This window comes from Aulonocara sp. 'chitande type north' Nkhata Bay, linkage group LG8 (genome assembly GCF_057382095.1).
Source record: "Aulonocara sp. 'chitande type north' Nkhata Bay isolate Kocher_YH1m ecotype deep benthic linkage group LG8, A_spYH_male_GT1.1, whole genome shotgun sequence".
Taxonomy (NCBI): Eukaryota; Metazoa; Chordata; class Actinopteri; order Cichliformes; family Cichlidae; genus Aulonocara; species Aulonocara sp. 'chitande type north' Nkhata Bay.
Window position 1 is genome coordinate 22,405,917 of NC_141351.1, and position 14,976 is coordinate 22,420,892.

Sequence of the window (14,976 nt, forward strand, 5' to 3'; positions counted from 1 at the left end):
TTCCACATTTGCTTCAACTTTTCAGATCCAGAGTCTACGATCTTCTTTTTTAATGTCTATGAGTCCAAATTGAGGCTTTAAAACAGTAGAACACGAAACCAATGGGAGCTGTCATGATATATATGAAGTCTATAACTTCTTATCTATCAAACATTGCACACCTTTGGTACAAAAAGATTATGCATAAGGGCACTTTGAGAATTCTTGTACACGTCAACATGCTGATGATGGACATTGTGTACTTTGGCAGGGGTTGCTGTTGCTATGGAGAGTTTATCAGCCTTTTGTTTGTATGAGATAGAAGCTGAGCGCTATTGGATTCTTTCCTCTGTGTATCTGTGTAAGCCTGCGGGTAAACACTCAGAGCTATGGCTGCATTTAGATCAGCTGCTGGCCCATATACACTCAATACGGGATATAGAACAAGCCACCCACAGGACCTTTCATTCATCAACAAAAACAAATGGGCATCCCTGGAGGGTTTTAAGAGATACTGTAAAACTAAATGAGTGATTAAGTCAGATACAGCAGTTTAATAATTCTTTAAATTGATTGTATTATTATATTGTCCTCCCCTTTAAACATATCAGCATATTAGAGAAACATACAAGCAAACGTCTTGAATTTAAAGTCACTTAAGGCATCACGTATGATCAACAAAAGGTAATTAATTTTATTACAAGTATTAATTTTACAAAATTCTCTTTTTGTGTTGTTTGGCAATAATAAAGTCAAACATTAATGTTGTTGTATAGCTGGTATCACACAGTATCATGGGTTAGGGTCACTTTGCGAGTGATTATAAGAAAGACAGACTCCACCGCTGCATTCATCATCTGAGAACTTCCCAGACTGGATGTTATCAAAAACCAATGTTAGCTGATCTACTGAGACAACTAGAGTGTGTCCTGTGCTGCCACTGATACTTCTACACCGCAGGTCCGAACAACAGTGGTCCTCCTGGGATTGAGGAAAACTCCACCTGCTGCTAGGACTGTCCAATTCTGGACTGGAAAATCAGCTTGAAAGAGGTGGTACCTTTGCTCTTGAAACACAGACAGGAACATAGCAACTGTTCACTCCTCCTTCTGTTCACTCACAGCCAGCATGTCCTCAGCATACCACGAGGCCAATTCTGTGCTATGACTCGCTGAAGTGTGTTTTTAGCTTTAGTTGTTTTTGTGAGAGCTTGGTTTGCGTTACCAGCAATAAGTCAGACTGGTTCTCTGGGCCTAGTTGGCCAGGGCTATCCTTTGCTACCAATTTGTAAGCGCAGTCAGTGGGTTTGGGGGTTTCAGAATCTCGTCTCTGCTTTTTGCAGATGATGTGGTCTGCATTTCTACTCATGAGCTCTGAGTAGTGATTGAAAGAATGAGACTGCAGATGCAAGCAGCGGAAATGAGTTTCCTCCAAAGGGTGTCTGTACTCAGCCTTAGAGATAGGGTGAGGAACTGAGCTGCTACTCCTCCACATCAAAAGGAGCCAGCTGAGGTGTTTCAGGCATGTAATGAGTGCCAATCGAGCACATGCTGGAAGAGATTACATCTCTGGGATGGATAGTTATTTATTTATTTAGATCATTTTATACAGGGGGTGAAAATTACCCTGATTGGTTTCATCATATAAATACAACACAAGTAATGTTTACTTGAAATTACTGATAATTAAGTGATAGCACAATCACAGGATAATAAATATGCTTGTAAGTGGTAATGTTGATTAAGTTGTATTAATGAAAAGTTTAATTTTTGGTTTCTACAAATATGACCACTGACCTTGAGGTCGTGGTCACTCAAATTAAAACACATGCAAGATTTGTATGAATTTTAAAATCCAACATTGCCTCGTCCTTGAGTTATCGAATTCAAAAGCTTGGATGTCCATGCTGCCCCATCAGCCTTTTACAGCTTAAGGGGTAAAAAAGTCAGTTTTTGACTCTAGAATTTAGAACAAGCATCTCTAAGTGACCTTTAAAGCACAGCCATTACTGAACATGTTAAATGTATACTGCCTCTCACCCTCTTGAAAAAGAAAGCGAGCAGAAGCCAGCTATTATTAGAACTCCCTTTAGGCTTTTATCCTTTGGCTGCATGAGTCTCACACTCCCCACATATCCAGCAACCACAAGCCCACATCTTAGTCCGTTTACTCGAACATGACCTCTGTCTTATTGGGCTCCGAGCCGAGAGCTACTAAACCAGTGTGTTCCTTCTTGTCACTTCCCGGCAAAATAGTGGTGTAACTCTTTGTACCCCGAGGCAGTGAAAGCAGCTGAGTGGAAATAACTAGACGTAAAGTCCTGATCGGTCACGTACGTGGTGAGATTTCTTTGGCGCATGAGGGTCACGTGGTGGAATGTCTACAGGGTAGAGTTACTGAACTTGACCTCATCTCCATCTTTAGAGGAGACCCGGTGACACCGGGCGGCAAAACTCTACTTTTGTTTCTTTCCCTAATCACTTCTCCTTTCATCCCCCACAGCTGTAATCAGCTGCACCCTAGGGACCATCCACTGATTGATATAATCACTTCTGTACGCTTAATTAACCGACTGCAGACGACATTAAAATAAAAAAATAGAACAGAAGAGTAACACTTTAAACTGTTTGCTGTTTTATTGTCATTTGGATCGCATTTACAGTATTTACAATATTTTCAGCTGCAAAAAAGTGTAGCTATAAAAACAATTCTGCACATACTGTATGATTAAGATGGATTTAAATCATTAAAAAAAACAAAAAAAAAAAACAACACACACACACCAACAACAAAACATAACTGTTCATATGCAACAGGGCATTTTGTTCTCATATGGCACATTACAACAAAAGATCTGCCCCTGCCTTGCTGGATCACAAGATGGTAGAGAGTTTAAACACGACATCCGATGAAGTTTAATAACAATTGCCTCCATTGAACTGTCACAAAGCATTAAACCACCAACCAAGGCAGGCAAACGATACTGTAGCTTACTGTTGTACGTCAGAGAGAACCGCGTGTCCTGTAGATTATATCATGTACTGTTCTTTTCACTGCAATTAATGCAAAACAACACCCAGCCTGGTCCACAAAAAACTGATGTTAGTGGGAATACTGCGATTACATTTTTTTTTAAAGAAAAAAGAAATGCATGCACAAAACTTGCTCAGAGTCAAACATTTGTTCAAATTTACACACGAAACAGCATTACAGTACAGCAGAAATGTAACAATGTGCAACACCAGTATTAGTTTAAATACTTCAAGTATTCGAATAAAGTGATCCTTTGGGTGAAATTGCTGTGATAAGGCTGAACAACAGGCACTTCCTGTTAACTGAACACCTCCACATGTCCCTTATTAAACAGCTGTAAAGACTTTTAATAGAAAAGTCTTCAACAGCATTACTGTATGAAATCAGTCATAATCTACGTTTTTAAAATCACCCGCAACATGCTGCATTATCCCCGGCCGCCCGTCTCTTCCTCGAGGACGTCACCTCACACTCTCGACCGATACCGAGTGTAGTTCAGCAACACTGGAGCGACTTCACCAAAGTCTGAGAGGTGATTGTAATGCATTTCCTGTTAGTAGCCATTTCTGATGTGTGCATTTTCTCATGAAAAGGATAACGGATGCAGAAAGCATTAACGAGCTACTGCTAAAAAAAAAAACAGGCTGAAATTAAAAAGGCTACTTATGTCTGCTCTAGTCTGAAGAGGATTCTCAGAGTGAAAAAAAACAAAGTCTGGTTCCCATCTTGTTGGCAGAAGATGACACGGGATATGAAGACGTATTCTGGAGGCTTCATTGTACTGCCCAGAAGAGGTTTTCACTTGGTCACCTTATAGCTGCTCAGATCTAGCGGCTCTTTGCTGGGTACACACCAGTCGTCAGCCTCTTGGCTCATTTTGTAGTTCTTCAGAGCAGTTTTGTTGTACACTGGCAGCCTTTCGATGGAGTCTGTGGACAGCGCCTGGAGGGACAAGACGACAGGATGTAATTACAAATGTCCTGTCTTACCTACACCAGTTCCACAGGTCTGCAGAGTCGGTTTTGTGTTTAACAAAAGGCATGGCACAGGGCAGCTTCTATTTGTTATGCGCTCCAGACTTTCAAACTGCCGGCTTCTTGTCACAGTTTCATGCATGATCACCCTGCCTGGCTCACCTTCAAGTAGATGACAGCGTCTGTGCCATAGCCCTCCATGGAGTAGAGCTGCAAGTCCCCCTGGAAGTACTTGGCGTAGAGACGAGAAATGGGCAGACCGTAGCCGAAGCCAGCCTGTACAGAGAGACGAGGGAGATCAAGGGTTTAAGAAGGCTTTGTTCTGTCACACTGAAAGCAGCACTGCTCATCCATGGAACAAACAGATCTTTTGTCAAGTTTGTATTGTGACTGAAGGTCAATGGCTTTTTCAGAAAAACAACAATATTAGTCCAGTGCTTCAAACTTTAAATGACTAAGTAAGCAACAAAACGCTTGGAGGCTATAAAGAAAGGCAACCAAAGAGAATGTGGTGCTCATAACGGCACCCTTTAGACCTGCTGAATAAACAGTTTGTTGTTTGTGCAAAGCTGTTAATGATCGACTTCTTAGGCTTTACTTTTACTTACCAGTGGAGGCCGTTTCTGGTCTCCTATTTGTGGAGCCGGAGCAGTAGAGTACATGTAGCTGAAAAGGTTCTCAATCCTACGAAATGGGACACCGCCACCCTTGTCGCTCACCTACAGCACAGCACAGCACGGGCAGGGGGTAAAAATAGAGAATGATGTGAGGTGCTTGGACAGAGCTGAAGAGAGACGGGCCTGCCTGTCATGAACACTCGGCTTCAATATAAGGGTGGAAGCCGAGTGTCTTATGTTTGTGTCTAATTTCAAGTGCAGATTCTGCCATTTAATTCACAAACTGTTAAAGACCAATAAGTTTTTGTTTATTATAGTATGTCACTTATAGTCAAGCTAGTCGGGCACAAGAAGCCTCGACAGTGTTTTGTTGACACATGGGCATAAAGTCAAGATTTATAGGCTCTGTGAGTATGAATGCACACAGCCCATGGTGCTAATCTTATCAGAGCTTAGTAGCTCTGCGTGCCAGTAGGCACTCTGCTTAATTGAGGGTGAAGTCATTACATAACATGTTTAGAGAAAGCGCTGGGTGGACATGACAAAAGGAGAGGTAAGTTTAGCTTTGAAATCAGATGCACGCTTTGTACCGTGTGGGATATCCCTGTATTATTAATGCAATAAATACTAAATGGGTGCAACGACAGCAATAAACAGGATCAGTGTGGTGAAATAATTTTGCCTTTACAAGCTTCATTAACCTTGCTTTATATGTGCTTGTTCACAAAAATAAAAACCACCTACGCTCCTGTTGACTCCTACAGGCAATTTAAACCCTTTAATCCAGCTGCTGTTAATATGTTAGAACACTATGGGAGGAAACTCCTTGAAGTAACCTGCATGAATGCATGTAGAACAAGACCAAGTTCACATCAAGGATGTCGTTTGATCTTTCGCTTTCCCACCACATTAAGGATGTTATCTGAATCCAGAGTGGGGCTGAACACAGGTATGCTGTGCAGATTTGAGCACTTTTTAATCATTTAATTTTGAGGTACTGAGTTACTATTAAAAATTTCTGGATTTACCAAATATACCCATAAAATTGGTCCAATTTATGCACCCCTGAAATCACACCATTTCCCCCCCAGTGCTAGTGATCCATTTAGATCATTTTGATCTGAGGTGCCCAATTTTGGGGATCATAGGTGCCGAGACGCCTGCCTTTGCTTGCACCTAAATGACACTTACTCAGAGGTTCCTACCAGACTGGCCCAGTCACCAGTAGTTCACCTGGAAGACGTCCATTTGTCTACACAAACTTAAAAACAACTCGCCATGATGCAGTGAAACTGAAATGTGGGACAAACCAGAAATGGAGATTACTTTTACTTTGAAGGCAAACCCCTGCAACCAAAACATTTCAAAAGGTGCAACTTTTACTCAGAAGTTTTGTGTTGCACGTTTTCAAGCTTCACTGCAGCTCAGAACGTAAATGGCGAGTGTTTGCAAAAAAGTTGACATCAATCTGATGCACGCTCAATCATCCAACCCTGAAAACTAGACTGAAACTAGCACTACTGACTAACAATGGGCTGTGAGGTGAGTTTCTTCATCATTAATATGCAAATTTTCATGCCTTTAGATCAATGACAGTGAGTACCATTTTAACCAAACTTCTCTGCGAGTGGTACTCATGACCATTACCCAATGACAATTGATCAATGGTCATGAAAATTTGCATATTAATGATCAGGAACTGACCCCACAGCCCATTGTTAGTCATGGTACTTGTTTCAGTCATCACGCAAATGTGTTGTTTATAAGGTTGGGGAAACGTTTCTCCCACTGAAAACGCTACGTCCAGATGAACAGAATCAACTTTTGGGGCAATCATAAGGAGGCCAAACGCTGGTCAGCTGGTTGGGGAATGCACATTTTACCTGGAGGCCTGGTGTTTTAACCCTTTAAGACCTACCATAGAACCAATTCCACCAGAGCTTATCTTATATTTTTACATGCTGTAGTGCCATTTTTGGGAGTATTTCAAGTTGCTATACATCAATACAACCATTATAGCCTAAGTTTTAATGATATGCATGCATTAAGTGCATAGTAATTACATAAATTGCAAAGAAGTGCAAGGAAAAAAAATAAATAAATAAAATTGAAAATCATTTTTGTTTTTTTAACATATATTTCTAGTTAGAGAAATTTAAGAGGCTTATCCCTCAAAACTGTAAATACAAAAAAGTTGCACAAACTAGTTTCCCACCACAGGAAATTTATTTTGAGTGTCTTCATAGTTTTATTTTTGAAATACACCAATTTCTATACACTGCAGGAAAAACGAAAATAAATATTATAGTGCAAATTTGCAAAAAAGCAGCATCTGCATCAAAATAAACTATTTCCAGCAGTGCAATATGTGTCCTAAGCATCCCAGAAACGACACAGAAAGTCAAACATAACTTTTAACAACACCAGTATAGGCTCATGAGGCCTTGATGGTAAAAAAAACTACATTTCTGCAAAAGTGACGTCACTTCCGGTTTCGGGCAGGACATGGCGGACATGTGATAGTTCACGCTAATGGACGTAGGAAGTGTTACAAACAGCTGATCGGATCGGCAAAGCGTTTTTCTGGAATATTATGTTTTTATTGCTGCAAGTGATTTTTATGCAGTTTTTGCAAAGATATGTGTGGAAGGAAACTGTGACCTAGGACAAGCTGATGGCATAAGATGTAAGTACAACTCCTCTGGAATCATATGCAAAAAAAATTATTGTGCTAGCTCACGTGGTTGCAGAGCTACCGGGATTTAAAAATAGTTAGGCAAAACGGAGCGTGCCCGCTCAGACCGGTTTTAAAGGGTTAAATAGGATTTTTTATTTATTTTTCTTATTATTTCTTTTTAAACTCTGAGCAATCTGTACAATCACCATCTCCAGAATCGAGCAACTGACAACAACCAGTCTACATGGAGGAAAATTGGAGGTCAGGATGAATTGTCCCTTTATTTTTTTAAGATTGCAACTCACCTTAATCGTCAAATCTTCATCCCCAAGAGAGACCATGACTTTAATAGGTGGAAGGTTCCTGCTGCTCTCATGAGTCTCTATCGTGGCCCTCATAGCATTCTATAAATATTTAAGACAATAAAATAAATTTTCAAGATGTTCAGGAATATTGAGTTGAACATGCACATATTCAAAACTGGGTCTCCTACCTTGAAGAGCTCAAACAGCATGTGATAAAGGTGAGATGGCACATAAACAATCGTTACTGGATGATTTGTCTTCTTCACTGCACAGAAGGAAAAAAAAGAAGTATTTATTCTATCCACTTCATTTACAATTCATTATTCTAACCACTCATGGATGATTTCCATTAGTGGCAATTACTCTGCTGCACTCTGGTTTTACGCTTTGTGAGGATGGAGAGGAAAAGGTCTGTGTGTCAATACTGCCTGATGTGGTCAGCTAGGCCCGCTTAGCCATCAAATCAGACTCTCTGCTATATTTAGAGCCCTCTCGGATCCATCATGCTCTCTTACATAAAACCACTCATACTGTGCATACATACTGGAGGCCCGGGGTCTATTTGTGCTTTACTGAAACCACTTCATTGCACTGCAATGACTTTTACCCTTGAGGCTGTTTGCATGATTACCTTAAAAGATTTTTCACACCTGGGTAAATTTAACGCTAAAGGGTCAATATGGGCCGCAGGACAGACTTCCAGAATTCCTAAATTCTGTAACTTACGATTCATCTCCTGAAGTATCACATCAGGGGCACAGAGGTAGTACTGATCACAAAGCATCTTGGCACTTCCGAAGGCATCTGTGAATATAAAGGGAGAGCATGTCACCGAAAACAAAAAACAAAGGGACAAACAAAATTCAGATTCAACCATATTGTATATTTACCCTGGACTACATCTCCAACTTTACAGTGAGGATCAATGCTTCCAATGGTGTTTGGGTGAACCGGATTGGTGGTACCGTCAAAAATCAGGGCTGTAGAAATAAGAAAACAGTGAATCTTCTGCAAACGGACCACTGAGATACACGTTTAACTAAAAACTACAAATACTATACACAGCTTGGTTTTGATGCAAAGATAATGAAGTACAACTATTTTCTGTTGTTTTAATAGTGCTACTTATTAATACATATATTAGAAAAAAAACTCAAAGGGGGTCATATTATGTTCATGCCAGCTCTATAATATAACTGTTATACTCTAGTAGATCAGCTTTGCATGATTCACAGCTCAAAATAATCCTTATTTATCTTATTATCAGCCTTGATGCAACCCCTCAGCCCATTTTTTATGAAACATAAATTATATACAGCTTGTATATTATGCGTATCTGGGACACCCATATATCCCCTTTCTTTGATATCATAAAGACTGAAGAAGAGCTGAACTGTGTTGAACACAGTGATTACTTAGAACATATGGTGCCCTTATTATTTGAAACATTGGCTGTGTTTACTATGATCATTTACCACCACAACAGCATATAAATGACAGAAAATGAAAAACACGCATCAAGTCAGACACTTGGGAACACATGCTAAAAATACCATTGAGGAGCACAATATGCTGCTATGAGATGCAGAAACCTGCATACGTGTTAAAAGTGTTTCTCAAGAAGAGTTGTGCAGTTAATAAAGCATAAATGCTTTCCTTTACGCAACAGTGATTTTGAAAATCTAAACTATCAGATCAGTGATATGCATCACCTGTCTTTGTTCCACATGGCTGATGATACCTCCACAAGCTCTCAATAACAAAACAGAAGTCTGAAGAGCATAACATCATGCCAGAGCAACCATCTGCTGTTGACATGGGAGTGTTATCAGCACTTGTCACAGGGACAACAGGCAAAAAGAAGGAAAATGGGGCGTATCAGTCGGAAAAATGTAAAGCCATTCACTCTTTTGCCTAAAACAGAAAAATGTGAGCAATTTTGCTTTCAGAATTCTGCTCCAAATGGGAGGCTTGCGGCACCAAATCCATCCATGTGATGACTCATCAGTACATTTACATCAGCTTGTAATTGTGCAATGAACGCTGCATCATATACAAGCACAGCAGTCGGTGCAGCATTTCTTCTTTTCGGTGCCTAAGTTTGTGTGGAGCCCATTAAGACTGTAATTTGTTTAAAAGCCCACACAGAATGAAATGGTCAAAAGATTAAACACGGCATAATCAAATTAGATTTTCATAAGCTTTTTCATAACCTGATCAGAAGAAAAGAAATTCTAGCATGTAAACAATTTAAGCTAATTTCTAGCTGGCCATGCTCTTCATGTGATGATTCCCTGACGGCATTCAATGATATCCAACAACAACACACTGACAATAAAGGTACGGTGAATTAAAATAAATAAATAAAAAATTCAAATGTTACTCACTGTGCTGGTTGATGAGCATCCGGATTGAGATGCGGCTCATGTAGAAGCGATCCAGAAAGTACTGGATGTTCTGGTTGGTGGCCACATCCTGGGGGAAGGCCTCTTTGTATTCTATGACACCCTGGGCCATGGTGGGCACCACATCATTGTGTCTGTTTCTGATGGTAACTAAGGTATCAACAAACCTGGGGAGGAATGACAAAGACATCCTGCATCAGGGGTTTGGGCAGTATCACATTGAAAGGGATGAAGGCACTTGGGAGAACACAAAGGTCATGTTTCATTACAAAACATGAAAACACCCATAAGAATGAGAAACTTACTCTCCAAGGACTTTGTGATCATCAGGATTCTTGTCCAGGAACTCAAGGAGCTCCATTAAACTCTGGACATACCTGAAAATATAAGTTAAAACATGTTAACATGTGCTGCAAAATACAAGAGAAACTGCTAAGTCCTCAATTCTTTAAGAAAAACTTTGTTTATGGCACATATACAGATCACAGCCCACTCCTTATAAAGGGAAACAGCAGAAACGGCAGCCTTGAAAACAACAGTCACGTGACATGTGAGGAGAAACTAGGGTAAAGTTCAACTCTAACGTCTCCGCCTCACACTCACCAGCGCAGCCCTAGTTGGAAGGAGTACAGCTTGGTCAGATAGAGGGCTTTGTAATTCTGAGCACGATGGGGGGGAATAAACTGGCAATAAACAAGTCAACAGCTGTGACTGTGACTAGACGGAAGATAAAAGCTGGCATCAAATATGCTTCTTAAAACACTGGAGGCTGACAGACACTAACTGTAATAAGCTGCTCTTTTGTTTTAGAAAATGTTGCTGCTGAATAAATACATTTACAATATAAAAAGCAACTAAATACATTTGATTACTTGGATCATATTAATCAATAAACCCCATTCAACTTACCAGCCCTGCACCATTTTCACAGATGGAGTTGTGAGCAGTTTGTCAGGGAGCAAGTTAATCTCCTTCATGATATTTGAGAGCCTTACTGGAAGCTCCTGCCTCAGAAAAGCAAAGGACGTCTTTTCACAGGCATTAATGGAACCTGAATTGGGGACAAACAGATGTACTGACTAGATGATCCGGAGAAAAATACTCATTCAGAAGTTTTTTTAATGTCTTAAATGTTAGTAAGAAGGACTTTGTGCGAATTTGAGACATTTAGAGAAATTTTTTTTTTGAACTGCTGACTGGAATAAACAACTGTATGCATAACGGTGGGTAATTTTTAAACTAACTTTAATCCAAAAAAATTAAAGTCAGATGGATAAAAAAAACAAAAACAATAACAGCGATAATAATAACAACAACAATAATAATAACAACAATAATAGAAAATTAATATTCGCATGTTAACATCTGTGTCGAGACTTGCAATCCCTTTGCACAAAACGCGTGATAGTCTGCACATCATAAAGTCTTTATTAGCAGTTCATAGTGGTGAGAAAATTAAAAACATATACTATAATGCACACAGTGATAGGCCCACGTCTGACGCAACACTAGCAAAAATGAGCACCATGTTTCTGCAAACACTGCAGAGCAGATGCAGAGCCGTGCAAGCATGCATGGCCACGGGACATTTGGTCACGAAACGGTGGTACATCTGTGGTCACGTCTTCGCAGCTGACGCCACATAGGTCACGTAGCCCCCCATTGTCACAAAAACAAACCAGCAACAACATTAGCGAGGATCAATACTCACCGAAATCGAGAAACTGCTTCATGGAGAGGGGTGAAGGAGAGAATTTCGAGAAATGCTCGATGTGTTGCGGCGCGCTGGCCACGGCGGCGTTTTTCATGATAAACCGAACGAACTTCATTGTTGCTCTGTGAGGTCCCGAGTCTACTCAGAAACAGGTTCCAAAGCTAAGCTACTCCAAACCACTGAAGGTGTTTTCATGCTGTAGTATGAAAACAAGGGAGGCAGCAGCGGAGATGTAGGATTCTCCAGCCAATGGGAGAGTGGGAATTCTAATTTACTCTCCAGGCTGGCCAATCAGAAGAGGAGGAGGCGGGCTTAGTGAGTTTGGGTTCTTCCACTCTAGCAAACTCAGAGGCCCCAACTTTCGAAATTCTTCCTAAATTCTTCCTCAGTTCCCCAAGCTGAACTAATATATAAATAAATTAACACGTTTATCAAGTGGTTTTAGTCATAAAAACGCTAACACAAACACAATAAACAACAATAAACCCTAAACTAATATTAATCCTCTTCTGGAAGCCATGCTTACTGCTTGTTGGCCATCTTTGCAATGCTTACAAGCCCCTGAATAGTATTTTGGGTGGAATCACAAGAATCACCAGTAGGAAGAACCACCATCTTTGTTTGGGGAACCCAGAGAAACTGGAGCTACACCGAAACCATAAATTGCGTAAAATTGAAACAAAATAACCAGCCTGTTCACTTTAAGGCCAATACATAAAAGGTGTGTTTAATGTCAATTTAAAACATTTAAAAAAACCCAAGACTTTATTTTGTATGAAAGCAGAAGTACATGTCTCAACATATCTCAGGCTTTGCCTCCTGCTGCCATGCAACATACAAAAGTTCATTCAGATTCAGAAGACTTAACTTCTGAATCCCCGAGGGGCAATTGAGAGACTGACCTTGCCGACCATACATACAATACACAAACATCACAATGGGGAAACAGGTCAGGCTAGGTAGCTGGCCGGTCCAGCTACCTAACTTACAAAAGTTAAAACGTGAGCATAGTTAATGTAGTTTTGTTTTTTCATTTGGTTTCAACACCGATTCACCAATTTCATTAATTACTATATTTATTTGCAGCTTACAATTAAGAAGTTCAGAACAGGTATTATGCTACAACTCAAGCACTCTCAGTAAACATGTGAGTCTGAATAGATATGTGCTGGATGTGTTGTTATGACTAAAGCTAAAGCTGAGACTAAAATAGCATATTTTGTCATTTATCTTACTTGGGGTTTACATGTGCACAATATTCCTTGTTTAGTCTAATTCGTATTAACTAAAAGCCTTTTAGTTTAGTTTTACTTAGATATAATAACCTTCAGAACAAGAGCTGACAGTATATGTAGAACATGCAAAGACGCAAAAAAGCCCCATGTAGCCAACCAAAATGCTCAAACCTTTATCAAGAGTATGCAGTACCCAAGCAGAAAATGACCCATTACAAGAGCTTACTTTGATCTGGTGTTATGTAATACATTACTAAGAATTAAAACATTACCCATAACTGTGTTGGTGCACTGGGTAAGTTTTTTTGACATTGTGATTACTGTAATAATTCATGGTTAGCGTTCACTAGTATAGGTTTAATGTAAGTGAGGTCAGAGGAAGTTGTGTGTCTGAAACTTAGCTGCCAGTTTGCTAAAAGTATGACAGACGTGCAGTTCAACTCATCTGGTTTTCACACTTTCAACCTTCATTCAGGATTAAACTGGACTCAACGGCAAACATATTCAGTCTGGTTTGGGCAGCCCTGAACTTTCCCAGTGAATGTGACAAGGCAGCTGTCCAACATGTTCTGATCAGACATTAAACATTTAACCCGCTGGTACAAAGTTTGTGTGATCATGCCTGCAAATAGCACAGACTGAGCTGGTGTCATGCACTCTCTTCTTTCAGCAAACTAAAATTCCTTTAGTGATTTTTAGGGTAAGGCCTGTTTTCCAGCTCTCAAAGATATTGGATTGGACATAGGTCAGAGCCCCACATGAAATCTATTTCAACACTGGTTTTCACCCATCAAGCTGAAAAGCATTTCTGTCAGGACTGCTAAAGCCCAAATAACTTGCCTTCCCATTTCCATCTTCAGTAATTTGTTTTTAGCTCTATGGCTCTGTTCTGGGACCTTCACCACCTATGTGCATAGAGCCACTAGCTGCTCATTAATGCAAATATCTAATGGGACAATCACATTGCAGCAAGTCTGCATTTAGGGATCCAGAAATGGTCAAGATGACCTGCTAAAGTAAAAGACAAGCATCAGAATGGGGGAGAACGGTGATTTAAGTGACTTTGAATGCAGTGTGGTTGGTGGTGCCAGATATGCGAGTTTAATGACTCTTTGTTACAAAAAAGATATGCAGAGAGAGCACAACACATAAAACATTGAAGCAAATGGGGTATAGGAGGAGAAGACGGCACTGGTTTCCATTCCTGTGAGATAAGAACAGAAAACTGAGGATACAAATTGTACAGGTTCACCAAAAGTGGACCACAGAAGATTGGAAAAGCATTGCATGATGTGATAAGTGTTGACTTCTGCCGTGACATTCAGATGGTAGGACCAGAATTTTGCATGAACGACATGAAAGCATGGTTGCATCCTGCTTTGCATCAATGTTGCCTGAGTATTGTTGCTGACCATCTCCATCCCTTTTAAACGACAGTGTACACATCTATTGATGGGCTGCTTCCAGCAATGACAGCAGATATGACGTTAGGTCAGAAACAGCCTGAAAGCATGATTTGGGCTGGCAGTGGGTTGCAAAGCCACTTGCAGATGAGTAGCAACTGTGGGAAGGCTAAATTGGTTTAAAAACCTGCCACTGGTGTAGGTCATGTAGAAGAGTGTCAAGTAAGCCACCAGATGTTGCAGACTACAACTGAGTTTGACATAGTTTGATTCAATACTATGCTTTCTTAACAAATCTGGGACCTGATAAAAAATGATAGTCCGAGTGAACAGGAGTACACTCTCTGTGAATGATTCTCTGGAAGCTTGCCACACATGGTTTTGAAAAGAAGTGCCTTCGTCAGGGAACACAGTGTCCCAGTCAAATCTCCCATTACATAAGCGACGGCTGTGTCGGTACAGTTGGGATTGTCCTCATAATGCCAGCGTGTCCTGCCCCTCAATCAAAACATTAGAGTTTACACAGTATGTGCAAAGAGGGAAAAAAGAAAAAACAACAGCCTAAAGCAGTATTCCAGGGAAATAACAGACATCACCACCACAAAATGTCACGACACATATCACCTTTTTTTTA

At 40.2% G+C, this 14,976-nt stretch overlaps 1 protein-coding gene across 1 annotated transcript; it reads right to left on the reverse strand.

Annotated features, from left to right (window-relative positions):
- Positions 1–2,596: 2,596 nt before the first annotated feature.
- pdk2a (pyruvate dehydrogenase kinase 2a) lies at positions 2,597–11,921 on the reverse strand. Its single transcript, XM_086304302.1, has 11 exons — positions 11,702–11,921; positions 10,900–11,041; positions 10,296–10,367; positions 9,973–10,157; positions 8,476–8,565; positions 8,312–8,389; positions 7,774–7,850; positions 7,586–7,684; positions 4,595–4,705; positions 4,149–4,262; positions 2,597–3,954 (listed from the first exon to the last, which is right to left on the reverse strand). The coding sequence occupies exons 1-11, from the start codon at positions 11,817–11,819 to the stop codon at positions 3,811–3,813; spliced, it is 1,230 nt and encodes a 409-aa protein (XP_086160428.1). The 5' UTR covers positions 11,820–11,921; the 3' UTR covers positions 2,597–3,810.
- Positions 11,922–14,976: the final 3,055 nt, after the last annotated feature.

Bases quoted from the DNA above. Each gene is read 5' to 3' on its own strand.
- pdk2a (XM_086304302.1), bottom strand. From the start codon at position 11,819: ATGAAGTTCGTTCGGTTTATCATGAAAAACGCCGCCGTGGCCAGCGCG. The intron at 7,851-8,311 runs GTAAGTTACAGA...CCTTCTGTGCAG, and splicing joins GATACTTCAGGAGATGAATC to TGAAGAAGACAAATCATCCA. The intron at 3,955-4,148 runs GTGAGCCAGGCA...TTGTCCCTCCAG, and splicing joins ACGCTGTCATCTACTTGAAG to GCGCTGTCCACAGACTCCAT.